This window comes from Zalophus californianus, chromosome 1, assembly GCF_009762305.2.
Source record: "Zalophus californianus isolate mZalCal1 chromosome 1, mZalCal1.pri.v2, whole genome shotgun sequence".
Taxonomy (NCBI): domain Eukaryota; kingdom Metazoa; phylum Chordata; class Mammalia; order Carnivora; family Otariidae; genus Zalophus; species Zalophus californianus.
The window spans coordinates 197,240,385-197,258,406 of NC_045595.1; the positions used below are offsets into that span (position 1 = coordinate 197,240,385).

The 18,022-nt window shown below is 38.3% G+C and overlaps 1 protein-coding gene and 1 pseudogene across 4 annotated transcripts in view; both read left to right on the forward strand.

Moving 5' to 3' along the window:
- Positions 1 to 14,587, forward strand: part of JAM2 (junctional adhesion molecule 2) — a 60,346-nt gene extending 45,759 nt beyond the window's left edge. For 2 of the 4 annotated variants that reach the window (XM_027587296.2, XM_027587298.2), the window contains 6 exons: positions 538 to 637; positions 5,409 to 5,516; positions 7,289 to 7,304; positions 9,973 to 10,015; positions 12,428 to 12,518; positions 13,009 to 14,587. In XM_027587296.2, coding sequence (XP_027443097.1) covers positions 538 to 637; positions 5,409 to 5,516; positions 7,289 to 7,304; positions 9,973 to 10,015; positions 12,428 to 12,490 — 330 coding nt within the window. In that variant the 3' untranslated portion in view covers positions 12,491 to 12,518; positions 13,009 to 14,587. Of the gene's footprint in view, positions 1 to 537; positions 638 to 5,408; positions 5,517 to 7,288; positions 7,305 to 9,972; positions 10,016 to 11,657; positions 12,371 to 12,427; positions 12,519 to 13,008 lie in introns of those variants that run through there. The other 2 variants (XM_027587297.2, XM_027587295.2) reach the window with 1 other exon arrangement.
- Positions 14,588 to 14,832: 245 nt separating this feature from the next.
- On the forward strand, positions 14,833 to 17,446 carry LOC113918660 (annotated as a pseudogene).
- The last annotated feature ends 576 nt before the right edge of the window (positions 17,447 to 18,022 follow it).

Below are 18,022 nucleotides of genomic sequence, written 5' to 3' on the forward strand. Positions count from 1 at the left end.
ATTCCACAACTGATAGAATTTTTAATCCTATAAGCTAAACTGATTAAGATTTTCCTCGACCCTCTGCTACTTCCTGGTAATAGCTCTGACCCTCTAGAGGAAGTCTTCATCATTTCCTGCTGTAATGAACTCACTTGTGGCTGAGAAAACTGCATTAGCCCTTTCAGGCCAAGGAGGCCTTCCTTTACAAATGGTGTTTCCTGGGAATTAGAAATACTGACAAAACTTTAATACTACCATGTGCTGTAAACTTTAAAATGCCCATCACCTTCCTAACCATACCACTTCCTCAGTAGCACAGAACAAAGACACTTCCCCATACATATTTAAGTCTTTCTCTGTCAAAATAAACAGGAAGCCAAGCCTACCCCTTGAAGGCATGGCAAAGTTTTGAATTCACAGTAAAGACATCAAGTCCTAAGTCATGAAAAAGGAGAGACCAACTTAATACTAAAAATCAAGAGACATATGGTTACTTGAGGATCTACTTACAGATTTATGGCTTAAAATATATATTTATTTTCCTTCCACAAATAGCAATTTAACACTGTTTCAAAACTAGACAGTGGAGAATATTCCTGTGAAGCCCGTAATTCTGTTGGACATCGCAGGTGTCCCGGGAAACGAATGCAAGTCGGTAAGCATGAAATATTGGGAGGGAACAATGGTTTGCGGTCAGAGCGCGCATGTACTTGGGGACGGGAAGGAGCAAGGGGTAGGATTGTGCCTGAGTGATTGGAAGAATAAACCAGAGGGAATGTTTAAAATTAGCTTGACATAATGTGTTGTAAAAAGCAAACATGCTGTTCTTAGTCCATGTCCCAAACAAGCCAAGAATATTTAGCACTCTACTTTTCAAGTTTTTGAATTTTTCAAATCATTGTTTTAAAAATATGCTTGTCTGGGCAATCTTCTTTCAAACAGAAGCTAAGAGTCTTGTAAATTGCTCAGGGTCAAGGATTTGGTATGGAGTTCAATTTCCAGCTCTGTCACTTACTAGCTACATATTCTTGGGCCAGTTATTTAACCTCAGTCTCCTCAAAATAGAAGTAGTAATATGCTATCTTTATTGGGCTATGGCTCAATCAGTAGAGCATGTGACTCAATCGCGGGAGTCGTGAGTTCAGGTCCCACATTGGGAGTAGAGCTTACTTAACAAAAAGAAAAAATAATTTAAAAGAAAAAAGAAACGGACCTATCACTGGCCCAAAGGATAAGTTTTCCAAAAAAAAAGGAAGAAAAAATAATTGATATTTGAAAGTGTTAGAATAGCACTGGCATATTGTGAACACTCTCAAGAGTTGGCTATTTTAGTGGTTGATAATTTTTTCAATCCCCTAAAATACAGTGCTTTACTTATCCCAGTGTGGGCTCTCAAAAAAGACATGTCAAATGTAGTTATGAATCTCTATTTGCTATAAAACATAGCTGCCATATATTTCACAAAATAAGCTTCCTAGTAGTCAATAAAAGCAGACTCAGGAATCTTTTCAGATTATATGAGTTTCAGAGCAAACATGTTTTTTTCATTTCGTTTTTAATAATTTGGTTCAATTCTCCCTTTGTGAAAGCCCTGTGTTTTGAAAAAGACTGTGTAATAGGGCCAGCTGGAGATGGCACCTGTGGGGTTAAAGGTCACTCAGGAAGGCTGCAACCTGAAGCAGAATACCCACGGCCCCCCTTGGTTCAGGAGCTTGTCCTCATCTTTGTTAGGTCAGAAATTCATGGTTTCAGTGTGCTCAGAGATATGCAGATCTATGCACACTAATTTGTGCTGTTCATGTACAGTTAAACTCTTGGCATTATTTTTTAAGTAAAATATAATCTTATTAGACCTCAGAATGCTCTAAAGTGTAAGATATTCAATAGTGTATTCTAATTTCCACAAGTGTCTTTTTAAAATTCAGGGATACATATTATCCACCCAATTCACTCAAGTGTTGGTAGTTATAGTCAAACATAAGCGTTTGCTTAAAATACCAGAAGGTATCCCTCTTAGTGCTCCTTTGGAGTTATTAGAAAAATTCATCAGAACATGTTTAAAATTAATGCATTGATACAGGGTTTTCCTAACTTCATTCATTCATTCACATACTACCCTCATGTTTTTTTTACTGTAACCTTATACCACCTGCACTATTTATTCTTTCTTTAAATGGTCCCATTTAATTTCAATGCCTAATTTGGCCTCATCTCAAGAAATGATATCTGTGATGTCGTGGTCTTAACATACTAGTTACATTTTTTCCAAGCATGCAGTAAATAAAGAACAGTTAAAATTTAATACTTTGTGCTTTGCTAGTCTTACCACTTTAATTTGATCACTATTTTCACATATCTACTCTTTCTGTATAAGTTGGCTTAAAAGTTAAAATTCGTTCATTCAATGCTCATCCATTGATCTCAGATGTTTCATGCCCTTGGGTTGAGATTTATATCTTTTGATACATAAGAATTCATGAAATCGCATGTCAAGTTTCCTTCGTGAGTTAGCACCAATAACTTATAACCCAAACCAGAATCTGTTCTAAAGAAGCTCTTTTTGAAGTATAGAAAGAAAGTCAGTCATGGATCTGATGATTATTCCCAAGCTGCCCACTGGAGAACTCCCAGGAGACCCCACTCATACTTAGCATTTTAACAGTTTGGTTCCTTTCCTTTCAGTTAGAATAATGATACCTTCCTTTTATAGTGCCCCTTTTTTTTCAAATAAAAAAATATTTTTGTACATGTTGTTACATTTTCTCTTTAGTGAGGCATAAGGCAGTTATAGAACTTACTCAGTAACTCACAGTCAATGGCAAATAGCATGAAAACAACTCAGCTCTAACTTACAAGGGTTCTTCCATTTCACTGAAAAAAAGTAAAATAAAATTTATACCATAACTTACAGGATAGGACAGTTTTTTTATTAGAATCTGCCTTTAGGTTGAATCCTTCATAGATGTCAAGTTCATTGACAAACTATGGGACAGATTTTTGTCCAATAATAGCCCTAAGATTGAAACCTTCACAGATGACTACTACAAAGAAAATAGTAGGTACAGTTTGGTTCTGTAATTATTAACTTAATTTTGCCTTAGATTATGATTATTTTAGATTTTTCCCTATTAACTCTATTTTGCTTTAGATTATGAAGAATATTATGGCATTTTTTCCCCTGTCCACTATTTTTTTAAGTAAATAAGTAGCTGGATCTCAATGACCTCTCAATGCTTAAGCAAAAATGAACTGAATTTTTTTTTGTTGTTTGTTTGTTTTTAAGATTTTACTTTTAAGTAAAATCTATACCCAATGTGGGTGGGGCCTGAATTTACAACCTTGAGATCAAGAGTCACGCGCTCTACTGACTGAGCCAGCCAGGTGCCCCTAAAACTGAACTGAGTTTATGCCAAGCAATAATTAATGTTTTCTACTCTGGTCAAATTGCTCAGCCTTCCAAAAGAGGTATTCAATTTTCTTTTGTAAAAAAATCAATTAATATTTCAGATTTATGAGAAAATTAATAACCCTTGGCATTAGAAAAAAATTTTGAGACCAGAAAGTTTTATGATAAGCATACTCACTTAAATAATATTTCTTAAAAAAAAAAATCTTTCCCAAAATGTGCAGTGCTTTTAAATACCTAAAATTACTGTTGAGAAAGTGCTACCTAATATTTTCTCCAAATTAATCACACATTAGTTAATACTTGCTTTTAAAAACAAGAACCCTTTTATTATGCTAAGCGAAATAAATCAATCAGAGAAAGACACGTATCATATGATCTCACTGATATGAGGAATTTGAGAAACAAGACAGAGGATCACAGGGGAAGGGAGGGAAAAATGAAACAAGATGAAACCAGAGAGGGAGACAAACCATAAGAGACTCTTAATCTCGGGACACAAACTGAGGGTTGCTGGAGTGGTGGGGGGTGGGAGGGATGGGGTGGCTGGGTGATGGACATTGGGGAGGGTAGGTGCTATGGTGAGCGCTATGAATTGTGTAAGACTGATGAATCACAGACCAGTACCTCTGAAACAAATAATATATCATATGTTAAAAAAAAAAAAGAGAGAGAGAGGTAGTAGGAAGGGAAAAATGAAGGGGGAGAAGTTAGAGGGGGAGATGAACTATGAGAGACTATGGACTCCGAGCAACAAAATGAGGGTTTTAGAGGGGAGAGGGATGGGGGGATGGGTTAGCTCAGTGATGGGTATTAAAGAGGGCACATTCTGCATGGAGCACTGGGTGTTACACACAAACAATGAATCATGGAACACTACATCAAAAACTAATAATGTAATGTATAGTGACTAACATAACATAATAAAATAAAATTTAAAAAAAAACCAAGAACGCTTTGAGGAATTGTTCCTTTAAAATGTATAGGTAATTTATATATTAATCAATACATAGGAAGTATCCAAATGACAGAAGGGTGTGGCTCATGAAATCCTGAAGGACAAGCTGGAGAAATGTGACCCAGGTTAAATATTTAGATGGATGGATTCACACAGTTGGATCCCATACCCAGAGGGTGTAATAAATTCTATTATATGAAGGGAGGTGTATAATAGCCTGTTCCATAGTTCTTTCCCTAACAAAGTCATAGTCATCATTTTAATTAATGCTTTGAATGAGGATATTTTTGATGCTGTTCCCAACTACATAAATATTGATCTTGGAAGATTCATAATCTGATTCTTGGACAACAGAATCAGTATCTGAGAAAACCTTGCAGGTTGGTCACATGGTAGTGATTTCAAATGTGGGTCCAAAAAATCCAGTTGTATTAGGTTAGAGGAAAGATGACTTAATAGCAACAGGAAAAAGTCTTGGGGAGTTTAGTTAATTTTAAACCTAATGGGATGACAGTTTAATGGCATATATGTATGTGAGTGGGTATGTGTATGTAAGTACACACACACAAGCCCAATTAAATTCAAGAAAGATGTTTCCGACTGTTATCTTATAGAACAAGAGTGGCATGGCTTTCTTTGGGGCTGAATGAGTTTTCCATTATTGGTAAAATTGACACAGATGATGGTGTAGAAGAATTTTGAGTAGAACTGGGGGTGTGTGTAAGTTGAATACTTGACCTCACTGAACTTTGAAGATCATGATATTTAATCCTTTGAAGTATTATCTTCCCAAGTGAATGCAAGAGAATACCATACACGTTATTTCTGAATCATGGAACTTCTTTCAATTTAAGATTCTTGCAAAACTTAAGTCTGTTAATATTTTCAATCAATTTTGAACCTTGTCCTGGAATGAATCAGTTGAACAGGCTTCAGCAGCATGAAACTATCCATGTTTATGGTATAGCTGCCAAGGGGAGCTTATTTGAATTTTTCAATTTAATAACTACATCTGTCCATCTCTTTGGCCCAAATTCATGCCTGGTTTATTTTGCATTCCAGATGATCTCAACGTGAGTGGTATCATAGCAGCTGTAGTGGTTGTGGCCTTAGTGGTTTCTGTTTGTGGCCTTGGCGTGTGCTATGCTCAGAGGAAAGGCTACTTTTCAAGTAAGTGAGTTTCACTCTTCTTCACTGGACAACTTCCTGTGGATGTAGAGTTTTCTTACGAGACCTTGTTTCTCCTAATTAGCTCTAACAAACTCTAGAGTATTTTTCCTTGCTTTTTCTGCAGTAGAAAATGTCCCAAGTGACATGTAGGTGAGTTATGAAGCACCTTGGCAAACAGAGGGAGAAAAGGCAGAGTTTCCTCATGTCAACATTCAGGAAACACCACAGACTATGTGAGAGGCACCTTGGGATGGCATAATGGGGTGATACTGATGGATAGTCAACGTACATGGATATTTATAGTATATGGGCATGTATTTAAGAGCCCTTTAAGTTAGGAATTATATATCTCAAGATGTAAATTGATTTCCAGTTTTATCATAAGTCTCATTGAAATAAATCAGTGGAACATTTTATCAGTGTAGAACAGTGGAATGTTGAATGTCAACTTTAGCACAACTGTATATAGGATTGTTCAATAAAAACTAGAAACCTGTAGTATTACAGTTGCTTCTGGACAAAGTTTTTAATTCTTTGAGTTTAGACCTCTTATAACTCCAAACCCCCATTTGATGATAAAATACATTTGTTATGAATGAGATGAAAAATAATGATGTTTTATTCTCTTAGTGTATTTCTTTACTCCCAGTCTTTAAAATCATCTGAGAGCTCAAAAGCTGCAGAACTACATCGAGTCCATTGGGGATAATGTACAAAGCAGAATGTTTTCATACAATAGTAAATCAATTTATAGCATAAGCAAGTTTTAGACCCATTGTTTTACAGTGAACATTAATTTTAGAATTTCGGTTTAAAAAAACATACTAACATAAAACTTAACCTATAAATAGATATTCAGTGTCATAAAATGTTTCCATGGCATTGTTTCAGTAATATTCCCTATAATTAAGAATAGCTGCTCTGTGAATTAATAGCTCTTTTCCTTGGTGCTCCAATCTTAGTCTAGTGTAAATGTAACTTTATGAATGGAATCCAGCTGAGGCCCCCTGCTGGTCACTAGTGAAAGTACAGACAGATAAGATTACTCCTGCAAAATTCTTGTCATCCTTATCTCTACTTGCAAAGAGTATCTGAGTATTTTTATCAGAAACTTGGTAAACACATTTTTCTTAAAATACTGAATTAATTAAAGAGTTGACTTGGGTATTAGGAACTCATTAGTGAAGAATATTACTCCCATCCTCAGCTGGCAGAAAATCTATCCAAGGGGATTCATTTTCTTGAACTTGATTTCAGACAGGAGTTGGCAAACTATGACCAGTGGACCAAATCCAGCCTGCCACCTGTTTTTCTGTGGCCCACAAGCTAAGAATGGTTTTTACAAATGAACATTTACAATCTGTTTGATAATAAGGAACACTAACTTTGAATCCCAATTAAGAGAAATGTTATCTCCCTGTCAACAAAAGAATTCTATTTTTCTAATTAATAGACCTATACTAAAGGCTTTGATTATTATTATTATATTTTGAATTTTATTAATAAAAATTTTTGGAAACTTGGTCTCTCATATTATATAAGTACCTACTTAATATCCTCAATTCTACCTCTTGGCCCAGACAAAGCCTAAATGTTTGCCTTGTGGCTCTTTACAGAAAAAAGTTTGCCAACCCTTGATTTAGGAAGTACAAATGTCACCAAGAGAGAAACAAGACTGAGTAAAAGAAATTAAGCCTACACTTGCTTTTATATGAATATGTATCATACCGTATTAACTCTTGCATTAATGATATACACTTATTCTTTTGTAGAAGAGACCTCGTTCCAGTAAGTATACTTTTCTTAAATGCATGCCTTTCCCCCACCTTAGCTAATTTTCTGTTAATCATCTGTTTAAAGTCAAACATGGAAAGTTGGGTTATTTGTGAAGGTTTTATCCTATGGGAAATGACTCAGATTCATCAAGAAATACATCCCACTTCATTCCTCATGCCTGTCAATGTTGTTTAATTACCTAGAGAAGACATATAGTCACTAATTTGACACTGTAGGCACTTCCATAGTACTACTTTAAAAAATATATTTGTTGTATTTTGCTAAATTAAAAATTTTCAAATAAAATTTTACTGAACAGCCATTTTCACATTGAATTGAATACTTACTTTGTGCCCAACACTTCCTAGAGAGTGGCAGTACAACAGTGAACAAAACAGGCCACACAACTCTCTGCCTCATGGAGCTTATATAGAGAAAGGTGGAAAGTAAAAACACTTAGGTAAACTCTACAGTATGTCAGACTGTGATAAGTATCGTGGAGAAAACTAAAGTGGGTAAGAGAATAGAGAATGCACAGGGTAGGAATGGAGATTGTCCTTTAGGGTGGTTAGGTGGTTCATTCACAGTGATGTTTGAGAAGGACCTGAAGGAGCAGAAAGAGCAAATTAGGCAGATACTCATGAGAAGAGCGTTCAAGCAGAAGAGAAAGAACAGATGGAAAGTTCTAGAGGCCAGGCACACCTGGAGTAAGTATCTGAGGCACGTTGAGGGGATTTGGTGTGGCTGAAACGGAGTGAGGACAATGGAGAGAAGGGAAGAGTGCACAAAAGTAGTGGAGGCCAGATTACATGGAGCACCTTCTAGGCAGTGGTGAGGAGTTTGACTTTGATTCTGAGTAAGATGGGAAGTCATTGGAAGGCTTTGAGTCAGGGAGTAATATCCTGTTACTTAATTCTTAGATGCTCACATTCACTGCTCTGTTAAGAACCAACTATAAGGTAGCAAAGAGTGGAGGAAGCAGGGCGACCAGTTAGGAAACTACTCAGTAATTATCCAGCCAAGAGAAAATGGTGGCTGGTTCCAAAGTGATGGTGTTGGAGATGTGAAGTGATAGGATTCTGGATACATTTTGAACAAGTTACTGATTGGTTGGTTGTGGATGTGGGAGAAAAAGAGAAAAATCAAAGAGAGCTCCATGGCTATGGGAAGAAAGATGTTACCAATTACTGAAATGTTTAAGACTTTGAGAGGAGCAGGTTTGGGAGCATTAGGAGGGAAGGTCTGGAAAATTTGGGAATTTTAATATCTGAGATGCCAATTAGGCTTCCAAGTAGAGATAATTAGTAGATAACAAGATATATAAACGTGGGGCTTGGAGAAATAACTAGGGTTAGCAATTTAGGAATCATTGGTGCATGAGATCACCAAGTTTAGTAGATAACCAAGATATATAAACATGGAACTTGGAGAAATAACTAGGATTAGCAATTTAGGAATCATTGGTGTATGAGATCACCAAGTTTATGTGCACTTGATTTGTGACTGTCCTTCCGGTGTACATAGAAATGGCAGACCCAACGCGGGGCAATGGGCATTCCTTTCTACTCTCAGCGGCCTTAGCTGCCATTGATTTCCTGTTCCTAGACTTCCTGCTCAACCCTGGTCGCTCAGTCTAATCCTATCCCAGTACAAGTCCAAAATGAGCTCCAAGTTATCAGGACTGGCAGTAGCAAAGGGGGAGAGTTCAGAAAACAGGGTTGCCTGATGGCATAGCTATCCTACATCCCACCCCAGGCAATTGTGAGGGCTTCCACTTTTATTGAGGAAGATGGAAAGTAATTGGAGGGTTTTGAGCAGAAGAGAGCATCCCTACCATGGGGAAGATTATTCTTTTCTTTAATCACATTGTCTCTTAGGTAGGTAGGAATCTGGGAGGCAGTATCTTTACTCCTAGACACATCTCCTGCCATTTGTCAGATCCATGGCCCTTAAAATTTGTTAGATAATGAATTGGGTGTTATATTAATTTGCTACGACTGCGGTCACAAAGTGCCACAGATGAGTAGCTTAAACAGAAATTCATTTTCTTACAGTTCTGGAGGCTGCAAGTCCAGATCAAGATGACAGCAGGGTTGGTTCCCTCTGAGGGCTGGGAGGGAAGATCTGTTCCAAGCCTCTCTTTGCTTGGCTTGTACATGATCTTCTCTCTGCTTTCACATTGTCTTCCCAATGCCTGTGTCTGTGTCCACATTTACTCTTCCTATAAGGCCAGCAGTCATATTGGATTGGGGTCCACCTAATGACCTCATTTTAATTTAATTTAAAGACCTTATCTCCAAATACGGTCACATTTGGAGGTATTGGTGGTTGGAACTTTAGCATGAGTTGTTAAGGAAGACACAGTTCAGTCTGTAACAGATGACTAGAACCTTAGTTACCATGTAAAACTTTCTTTCCGTGGGGAAAAAAAAAATGAATTTTGATTATAGTGCTCAAGTTTTCAAAGGGCTAAATGTTAAAAAATTGCTAAGTGAAAAGCAAGTCTCTGTTTGCACATCCCAGAGAAATCTTTAGCCCCAGGCTACAATGAGATACATAGGGCTTCACAGGCTGATACTTTGTTATGTGGCTTTCTCTGTGGAATATTGTCTATAAATATAAGAAATTCAGTTAGGCTTGCTGGCATGTTTTAATATTGTCTTTTATATTCCACAAACAGGAAGAGTAGTTCTGCATCTAAAGCCACCACAATGAGTGAAAATGTGAGTATTTTTAAAGCATATTTATAGATCAGATGTGTTTAGGAAATAGGGCAGGGGAAATGAAATAATTGTACAGAAAGTGATGGATTTTCACTTTTAATATACTTTGTGCGAGAGTCTACGACTGGTCCTCAGAAGGAGGTGAGTGACCGTTAGCTTCCATCCTCTGCCTGGAATGGTATGATAAAGTTGCCTGGCACTTGTAGAGCAATGGGGCTTTGCCTACCATTATTTTTCTCATGATGTTTGCTATCATTAGCCTCCTTAGCATCATTAGGTCTGGTGTTATCAGCTCCATTTCATAGATGAGAAAATTAAAATCCAAGTTCTCACAGGATCATAGTTGTGGGGCTGGATCCAGGCACCTGGATTCCTGTCAGCTTGCCCAAGCAGATGGCTTCCCCCAGATCTATGATTCCAGGACTCTCCTTTGGTTATTCAGAGAACTTGGAAAATTTAGGAATATGGAATATCCTCCTCTGCTATTGCCGAAAGGAGTATTTCAGAACTCCCTGAAGGGATACAATAATTAGCCAATTCAGATGGTTTAGGCAACATAATTTGGACCCTTGTGTACTTTTGCATTTGTGAACACTACAGTGAAGCAGTAAATACCATCGTTGCTCAGATTTTGTAGCTCTTTGGATGGATATTCAACCTTCTGGATTTTTTTCAGGAATATGAGAGGTAAGGGAGGAAGGTTTCCAGTGTTTTTGGAGGTCTAAGCCCTTTCTTGAGAAATGGAACACTGGTTCTCTGAACTCCTTGGCACTCAATGGCAAGGATTCTCTTAGATTTCCTACGTAAAGCTCGGGGTAGGCAGTGGACACTGGTATTTTAAACACTTGAGTGACTCTAATGGACACTAAATTTACGACCCATTTATTGTCCCATAGACTTTTTTTCTGTCAAAATTTGATTTTTTTTAAATTGTCTACTCCAGAATCTCTCACAGAAGTCATTTGATTTTGTAGTTTACTGTACCACAGTCGTATTAAATTCTTTGATTAGCAGATAAGCAATGTGTAACTCAGTCATATTTGTTCCTACAATTTATAGAAAACACTCCTTAAATGTGGAACAAAGTAATCTCATCCTTCCAAACAGTAGGAGACACTTTGCGGCTGAGTCGGAAGAGCAGAAACCTTTTATTTTTTCATTGTCTTCCTCTTGGTTGCTCTCATCCACTGAGAGGTCAAGCCTTCCATTCTGGTTTTGCCCTAGAGCACAATTTCTCAGTCTTGGCATTATTGACAATTTCTCATCATTCTTATATTGTAATTTCCCTTTTGAATTCTTACATAATGATCTCTTACGTTCATTATGTATGAATTTTGCGTAGTTTCCTTTTGGGGGAGCTGTACTGTGCATGATAGGATGCTGAGCAGGAGCATACCCCAAGCAGATAAGATTTCTCCCATTCTAATTCTCACTCTGACTTCTTTACTCTTTAGGCAAAGTTTCAGAGACCTCGTCTCCTAGTATTTATTTAATTCCCCATAAAATAGATTTAGTTAACTATATGCTGGTTTTTACCTACCAATTCTCATAGTGCACATAGCTTTATACTGATAAAATTTATATATTTCTTTAAATATGAATTAATACATTATACTTAAACTTGTTTTTTTCCTTTTCCTAGGATTTCAAGCATACAAAATCCTTTATAATTTAAAAGAATTCCACCTTTGAGATACACCAAAACCACAGTTGTTACACAAGTTATTAAAAGATTATAAAACTCTGCTTTGTCTTACACTTGCAAAGAGGTACATGAGGAGATGAATTTGGTATTTCGTGATAATTTTTATGATCATTAAATTACTTGAAATTGTTATTTTAAACAAATAGTTCTGTCAGCACCTAAATAAAATCCAGTCTGGCTTCTTACCTCTGGACTAAGTTAAAAGAATCACAAAACTTTGTAAGATTCTGGGATTTATGAAATGTTAAATGTCCTAACTCCTAGAGAAACTTACTAAAATATATGATACTGATTGTGAAATTAATCCACGGAGCATGAAAATACAAACTGTGTGCACCCTCTGTGCAGGAGTCTGATTTAGAGGGTTCAGAAACTACTGACAGACGCAAAAGGAACCTCTAGTCTCATTTCTACCAGAATCCTCTTTTCTCCCCTAATACAATCCTTACTCCACTGCTCATTTGTCACTAATCTATTCACAGAAGGGAGGTAGGAGGAGTGGGTCTTATTCCCAAGGATTTGTACTTTGTGTTTATTTTTATTTCTGGGGAACCAAAAGCAACATGAAGAAAAATACCTAATGACCAGAGCTCACTCCCTTGGCGTGTGTCATTGATTTTTTTCATTAAACGTAATTTTGAGAGTCAAACACAAACCCAAGTGTCTTATTTCACTTGAGTTGTTTTTTGCTCTTTCCTTCCTCTAAGACCCCTTTGAAGAGGATCAGGGACCTTGACCTCAGAACTCATCACTGGACCCTCCACACATAACCTTGCAGATACCTTTCTCTGCCTGATGGTAACTTCATATTGATTTTCAAATAATTTTCTCTGAAAACCATGCAGTGAAATTCTGGGCTGGGCCGAGTCCCTTGCTGGCCAATCCTGCTTATTGCAGAGCTGGGGATATAGAGAGGAGAAGGGGCTGTGCCCTACACCTGTGCCCTGCTTGATACATAGAAGACACAGGAGAAACACTGGCTGAAATGAAAAATCAGTCTCATCATCTGGTTTCTCCACTGATTAATCATAACGGCGTCCAAGCTAGGGTTACAGAGTGAAAATTCTAATGATCCGTGTAATAGTAAGAGCAATGAGACTGTGTTAAAAAAGCATAATCTTCTATAACTTAGTGTGCTTATTCAATTCATGTAAAATATGGGTGATAAAATATGGGTAGGGGATTTCTAGTTCTGGGCAAATCTGGGTGAAAAGGTTACTCACAAAATTTGTCAGCTTTGAGCATGGTTAAGCTGCTTTTAAAGGAGTCCGTTCTTTTTTCCCCTCAGACAAAGCAAGTCCCGGGATTTACTGGACAAACGGCTTAAGCACTAGCGTGTACCTGGACACCACACCAGGTCCCTGGGAAGATGCCTGTTGTCAGACTATACCTTGTGCCCCACTTGTCTGTGGCACTGGGTGCTTCTCACCAGACTCCTTCCAACATTTTCTATAAAGGGCCGGATACTAGATATTTTAAGCCATACTGGCCTGTTACAACGACTCAACTCTGCCTTTGCAGCACAAAAGCAGGCATAGACAGTAATAAACAAATGGCATGTTTGTGTTCCAATAAAACTTTATTTCTAAAAACAGCAGGCACAGACAGGATATGGCTCCTATACGTGGTTTCTCAACTCCTGGGGGTGAAGCACGAGAAAACCACCTGTCTATAAACTTTTGCAAAAATTAGGCTAAATGTTGCTCATGCTTTGATTTGCTTTGGTATGAGGAATGCTTTCTTCCTGCATTGCCAAGTGTCAAGAGTATATGTGAGTCTCGAAGTTGGCCCTTCAGTGGGCGCCTGGGTGGCTCAGTTAGTTAAGCGTCCGACTCTTGATCTCAGCTCAGGTCTTGATCTCAGGGTTGTGAATTCGGGCCCTGCATTGGGTTCCTCGCTGGACTTGGAGCCTACTTAAAGAAAAAAAAAGAAGAAAAAAGATGGCTCCTCAGGCATACCTACCATCACATAAGATCAATTTCTTCAATTTAAATGACACAAATCTATATTGTGGGGAAAAACACACAGTGCCTTAGCTTTACTAACAGATGAAAGCTTCTGATCCACTTGGCTAGAGGATTCATCTTATAAAGTATTAACATATAACACTTTCTTTGAGTTAAATATGTATTATACATTATCTTAATATACTGTATGTAGCTAAGTAGAAATCGTTGTGTGGAGAATACCTTCTCCCACACAAAGGATACAATATAATATTGTGCTCAATATTATATTCACTTGTGTCTGGACTTGTGTTTTCCATTTGCTTTTGAGGGACTTGAATATTAACAATTGGTAAAACCTCATTATAATTCATAGAGCATTTTGATTTTATTTTCCTGCAGTGAAGTTGTGTTGTATAAGGATTAGGGCTCTGAAATCTCTAATAGCAACTTCTGTTTTAATTATCATTGTTGCTTTTGTAACTAGATTTAATTTATTTTTAGTGGGAGGTTTAACCTAACTAAATGTGGAACAATTGTTTTAGTACAACTTTGCAAAGAACTTCCTTCATCTCACGAGTGCTTTTGTTTGATTAAAGGCTACATTAATAAAAAAAACTTGTTCAACTTTTTAGACCCATTTAACTGGTGCAGGGCAAGAGTCATCCACCTATTGTTCAGCAAAACCCGGGAAACTACACCCTCTACCATCTGTAGCTACAAGGCTAGCTCTTTAGCTGCTTAAGATTAGAATCTCATCTTTCTCTGGATGCCTGCCAACCTCTCAAATGCAGACGAAAATGCTCTGCAGAGAAAAAGTCAAAACTATTGAACATTTTATATATGTCTGCCGGGGGCAGACGGAGGTGAGGGTGTATACAATCTCATTCATCTCAACGATACTATATACCACGAGGCACCTGCGTGGCTCAGTCAGTTAAGCGCCTGACTCTTGATTTCGGCTCAGGTCGTGATCTCAGGGGAGTGAGATGGAGCCCCGTGGAGCCTGCTCAAGATTCTCTCTCTTCCTGTCTCTCCACCCGTCTCCCCTAGCGCGCTCTCTCTCTTTCTCGCTTAAATAAATATATATTTTTTAAAAATAAAGCTGGTCATGTCATCACTGGCAGACAAGGAATCTGAGACTCAGCGTCAGTCCACCAAGTTCAGGGAGGTAAATGAGGACTCCCGGTTTACAAGACCCAGGTCCATGTGATGCAGGATGTTCACACTGGGTGTTTTACTTAGCTCCTTTTAAATTTAAATTTACATTCCTTTTAACTTCTTAAGTTCTCCTCTGGTGCCACACCTCCCCTTCACCCTTAGTAACCTCTGGCAAGTGGACCCCTCCGTAGGCTCACGGCTGGTAACACTGTTCCGTCTTCCCTGTCCGCACAGCCCAGGCTCAGTGCTGTGGTGGGCCGTTCTGTTCTCATCCACTTTCCCCTCACCACGGATGCCCAAATCTCTAATCTTATTATTATTTTTTTTAATGTTGAAGCTAACCGTGATGAATACACTTAAATGCTAGCACTCCTACCATTCCTGTCTCTACATCTGCCCAGCTTCTACCTCCCCTTACTCATCACTCCGCCCTGCGCTGGCTCATTCCGGGACTGTCACTGCTGTCACCCTTTTCACTCAGGCCTTTGTTACTATCTCAAGCCTTATCTTCTGGGACCTTCCTCCCTCAAATACGCTCTCTTCTTAGTCGGGACTTCTAGAGCAAGCAGTCCCCGTCTCCCTTTTCGCCCTTCCCCTTGCTAAAAATCTTCCGCTTTTTTCCGTGGGGGCTAAATGCCTGAGGCGGGAGTTCAGGGCTTCCCCCGCCCCCTCACATACACGTCTCGTCCTATTGTCACAACCTATCTATCTAGCCAAATGTTCCACTGTTCTACTTTGCCTGCCTTATGCACCCGTCAAACTGAACTAGGGTCATTTTATTTCAAGAACGCAATGTTTTCCTCCCCTGGAATGCTGATTCTCCTGATCAACAAAATTGGTAAAATCTATTTACTATTTAAGGGACAGCTCAAATTTCACCTTCTCTATGAGGCTTTCCCTCATTCCTCCCGCTGGAAGAAGTTTCTTCTTTGAGTCTCCATAGCACTTGGTTGATTTTTTAATGGCAATTATTGGTTTTTAGTTCATAATACACTATGCATGTATTAAATAGTATCTGATGTGTAGTTGGTATCTAATAAATGCTGAATGAATTTTTAAAAACCAAGAGCACTTGTGAAAGGGCAACTAAGAAAATATTGATAAAATTTCTCCACAGATTTATATTATTAATAAAGTATTGTATTCTGCAATGTTATTATAATCCAGTTCATTTATTATGCAAAGTGACACAAATTATTGCTCCATGAATTAAAGCTGGACAGAAACTCTTTCCCTCTTCTCCCGCTCCTTTGTTATTAGGCATCCATTCCCACGCAGTTCTTAAAAAGATTTTAAGATACTTTTCCAACTTTCAAATTTTAAAATTTAATTTTCCATCCTTTGTTTCTTGTTTCCAGTTTTCCATCCTAATTTTCCATCCTTTGTTCTATAAGAGTTTGGGACACTTTTAGTAGTAATAGCTGGTTAGGAAATTCAAAGTATGTACATTTTTATTTGTTGACGATACTGTTAAAAAAGAGACAGCGTACTCTCGTGTTGGGCGCATGAGCCCGGTGGGGCCGGGGAGGCACCAGCTGCCGCGCGGGGAGGAGGCCGCAGCTTGAGGGAGGCCCTGACCCCTCTGCGCCTGTGTCTGGCAGAGCCGGTGTGAGAGGAAGAGACAATCCTTCCCTGCTGCCCAGATAATCAAGAGTTTTGGCCGGACCTTTGAGCACACACCGAGAGAGTGAGGAACCAGACGAAAAGCAGACTAGGGCGCTGAAACGGATTAATAAGGAACTTAGTGATTTGGCCCGTGACCCTCCAGCACAATGTTCTGCAGGTCCATTTGGGGATGATCATGTTTCATTGGCAAGCCACACTTATGGGACCTAATGACAGGCCATATCAAGGCGGTGTATTCTTTTTGACAATTCATTTTCCCACAGACTAGCCCTTCAAACCACCTAAGGTTGAATTTACAACAAGAAGTTATCATCCAAATATTGACAGTAAAGGCAGCATTTGTCTCGATATTCTAAGATCACAGTGGTCTCCTGCTTTAACTATTTCTAAAGTTCTTTTATCCATTTGTTCATTGCTATGTGATCCAAACCCAGATGACCCCCTATAGCCAGAGATTGCACGGATCTATAAAACAGACAGAGATAAGTACAACAGAATATCTTGGGAATGGACTCAGAAGTATGCCATGTGATGCTACCTTAAAGTCAGAATAACCTGCATTATAGCTGGAATAAACTTTAAATTACTGTTCCTTTTTTTGATTTTCTTATCCGGCTGCTCCCCTATCAGACCTCATCTTTTTTAATTTTATTTTTTGTTTACCTACCTCATTCAATCACACGCTCATCTGAGAAGACTTAAGTTCTTCCAGCTTTGGACAATAACTGCTTTTAGAAACTGTAAAGTAGTTACAAGAGAACAGTTGCCCAAGATTCAGAATTTTTTAAAAAATGGAGCATGTGTATTATGTGGCCAATGTCTTCACTCTAACTTGGTTATGAGACTAAAACCATTCCTCACTGCTCTAACATGCTGAAGAAATCATCTGAGGGGGAGGGAGATGGATGCTCAGTTGTCACATCAAAGGAAGCAGCATTATTCTAGCATCCAGTCTTTTTTTTAAGCTTTCCACTGTTAGAGATTTGAGGTTACATGATACATTTTTTTTTAAAGATTTTATTTATTTATTTGAGAGAGAGAGAATGAGAGATAGCACGAGAGGGAAGAGGGTCAGAGGGAGAAGCAGACTCCCTGCTGAGCAGGGAGCCCGATGTGGGACTCCATCCCAGGACTCCAGGATCATGACCTGAGCCGAAGGCAGTCGCTTAACCAACTGAGCCACCCAGGCGCCCTACATGATACATTTTATGCTCATAACTGATGTGGCTGGAGAATTGGTATTGAATTTATAGCATCAGCAGAACAGAAAATGTGATGTATTTTATGCATGTCAGTAAAGGAATGACCTGTTTTTGTTCTACAGAGAATGGAAATTGGAAGTCAAACACCTTTTGTATGCCAAAATAGGGTCTCAAACATTTTGTAATTCTCATTTAAATTGTTAGGAGGCTTGGAGCTATTAGTTAATCTATCTTCCAATACACTGTTTAATATAGCACTGAATAGATGATGCAAGTTGTCAATGGATGAGTAATCAACTAATAGCTCTGCTAGTAATCGATATATTTTTCTTCAATAAAGTTGCATAAACCAAAAAAGAGAGAGACA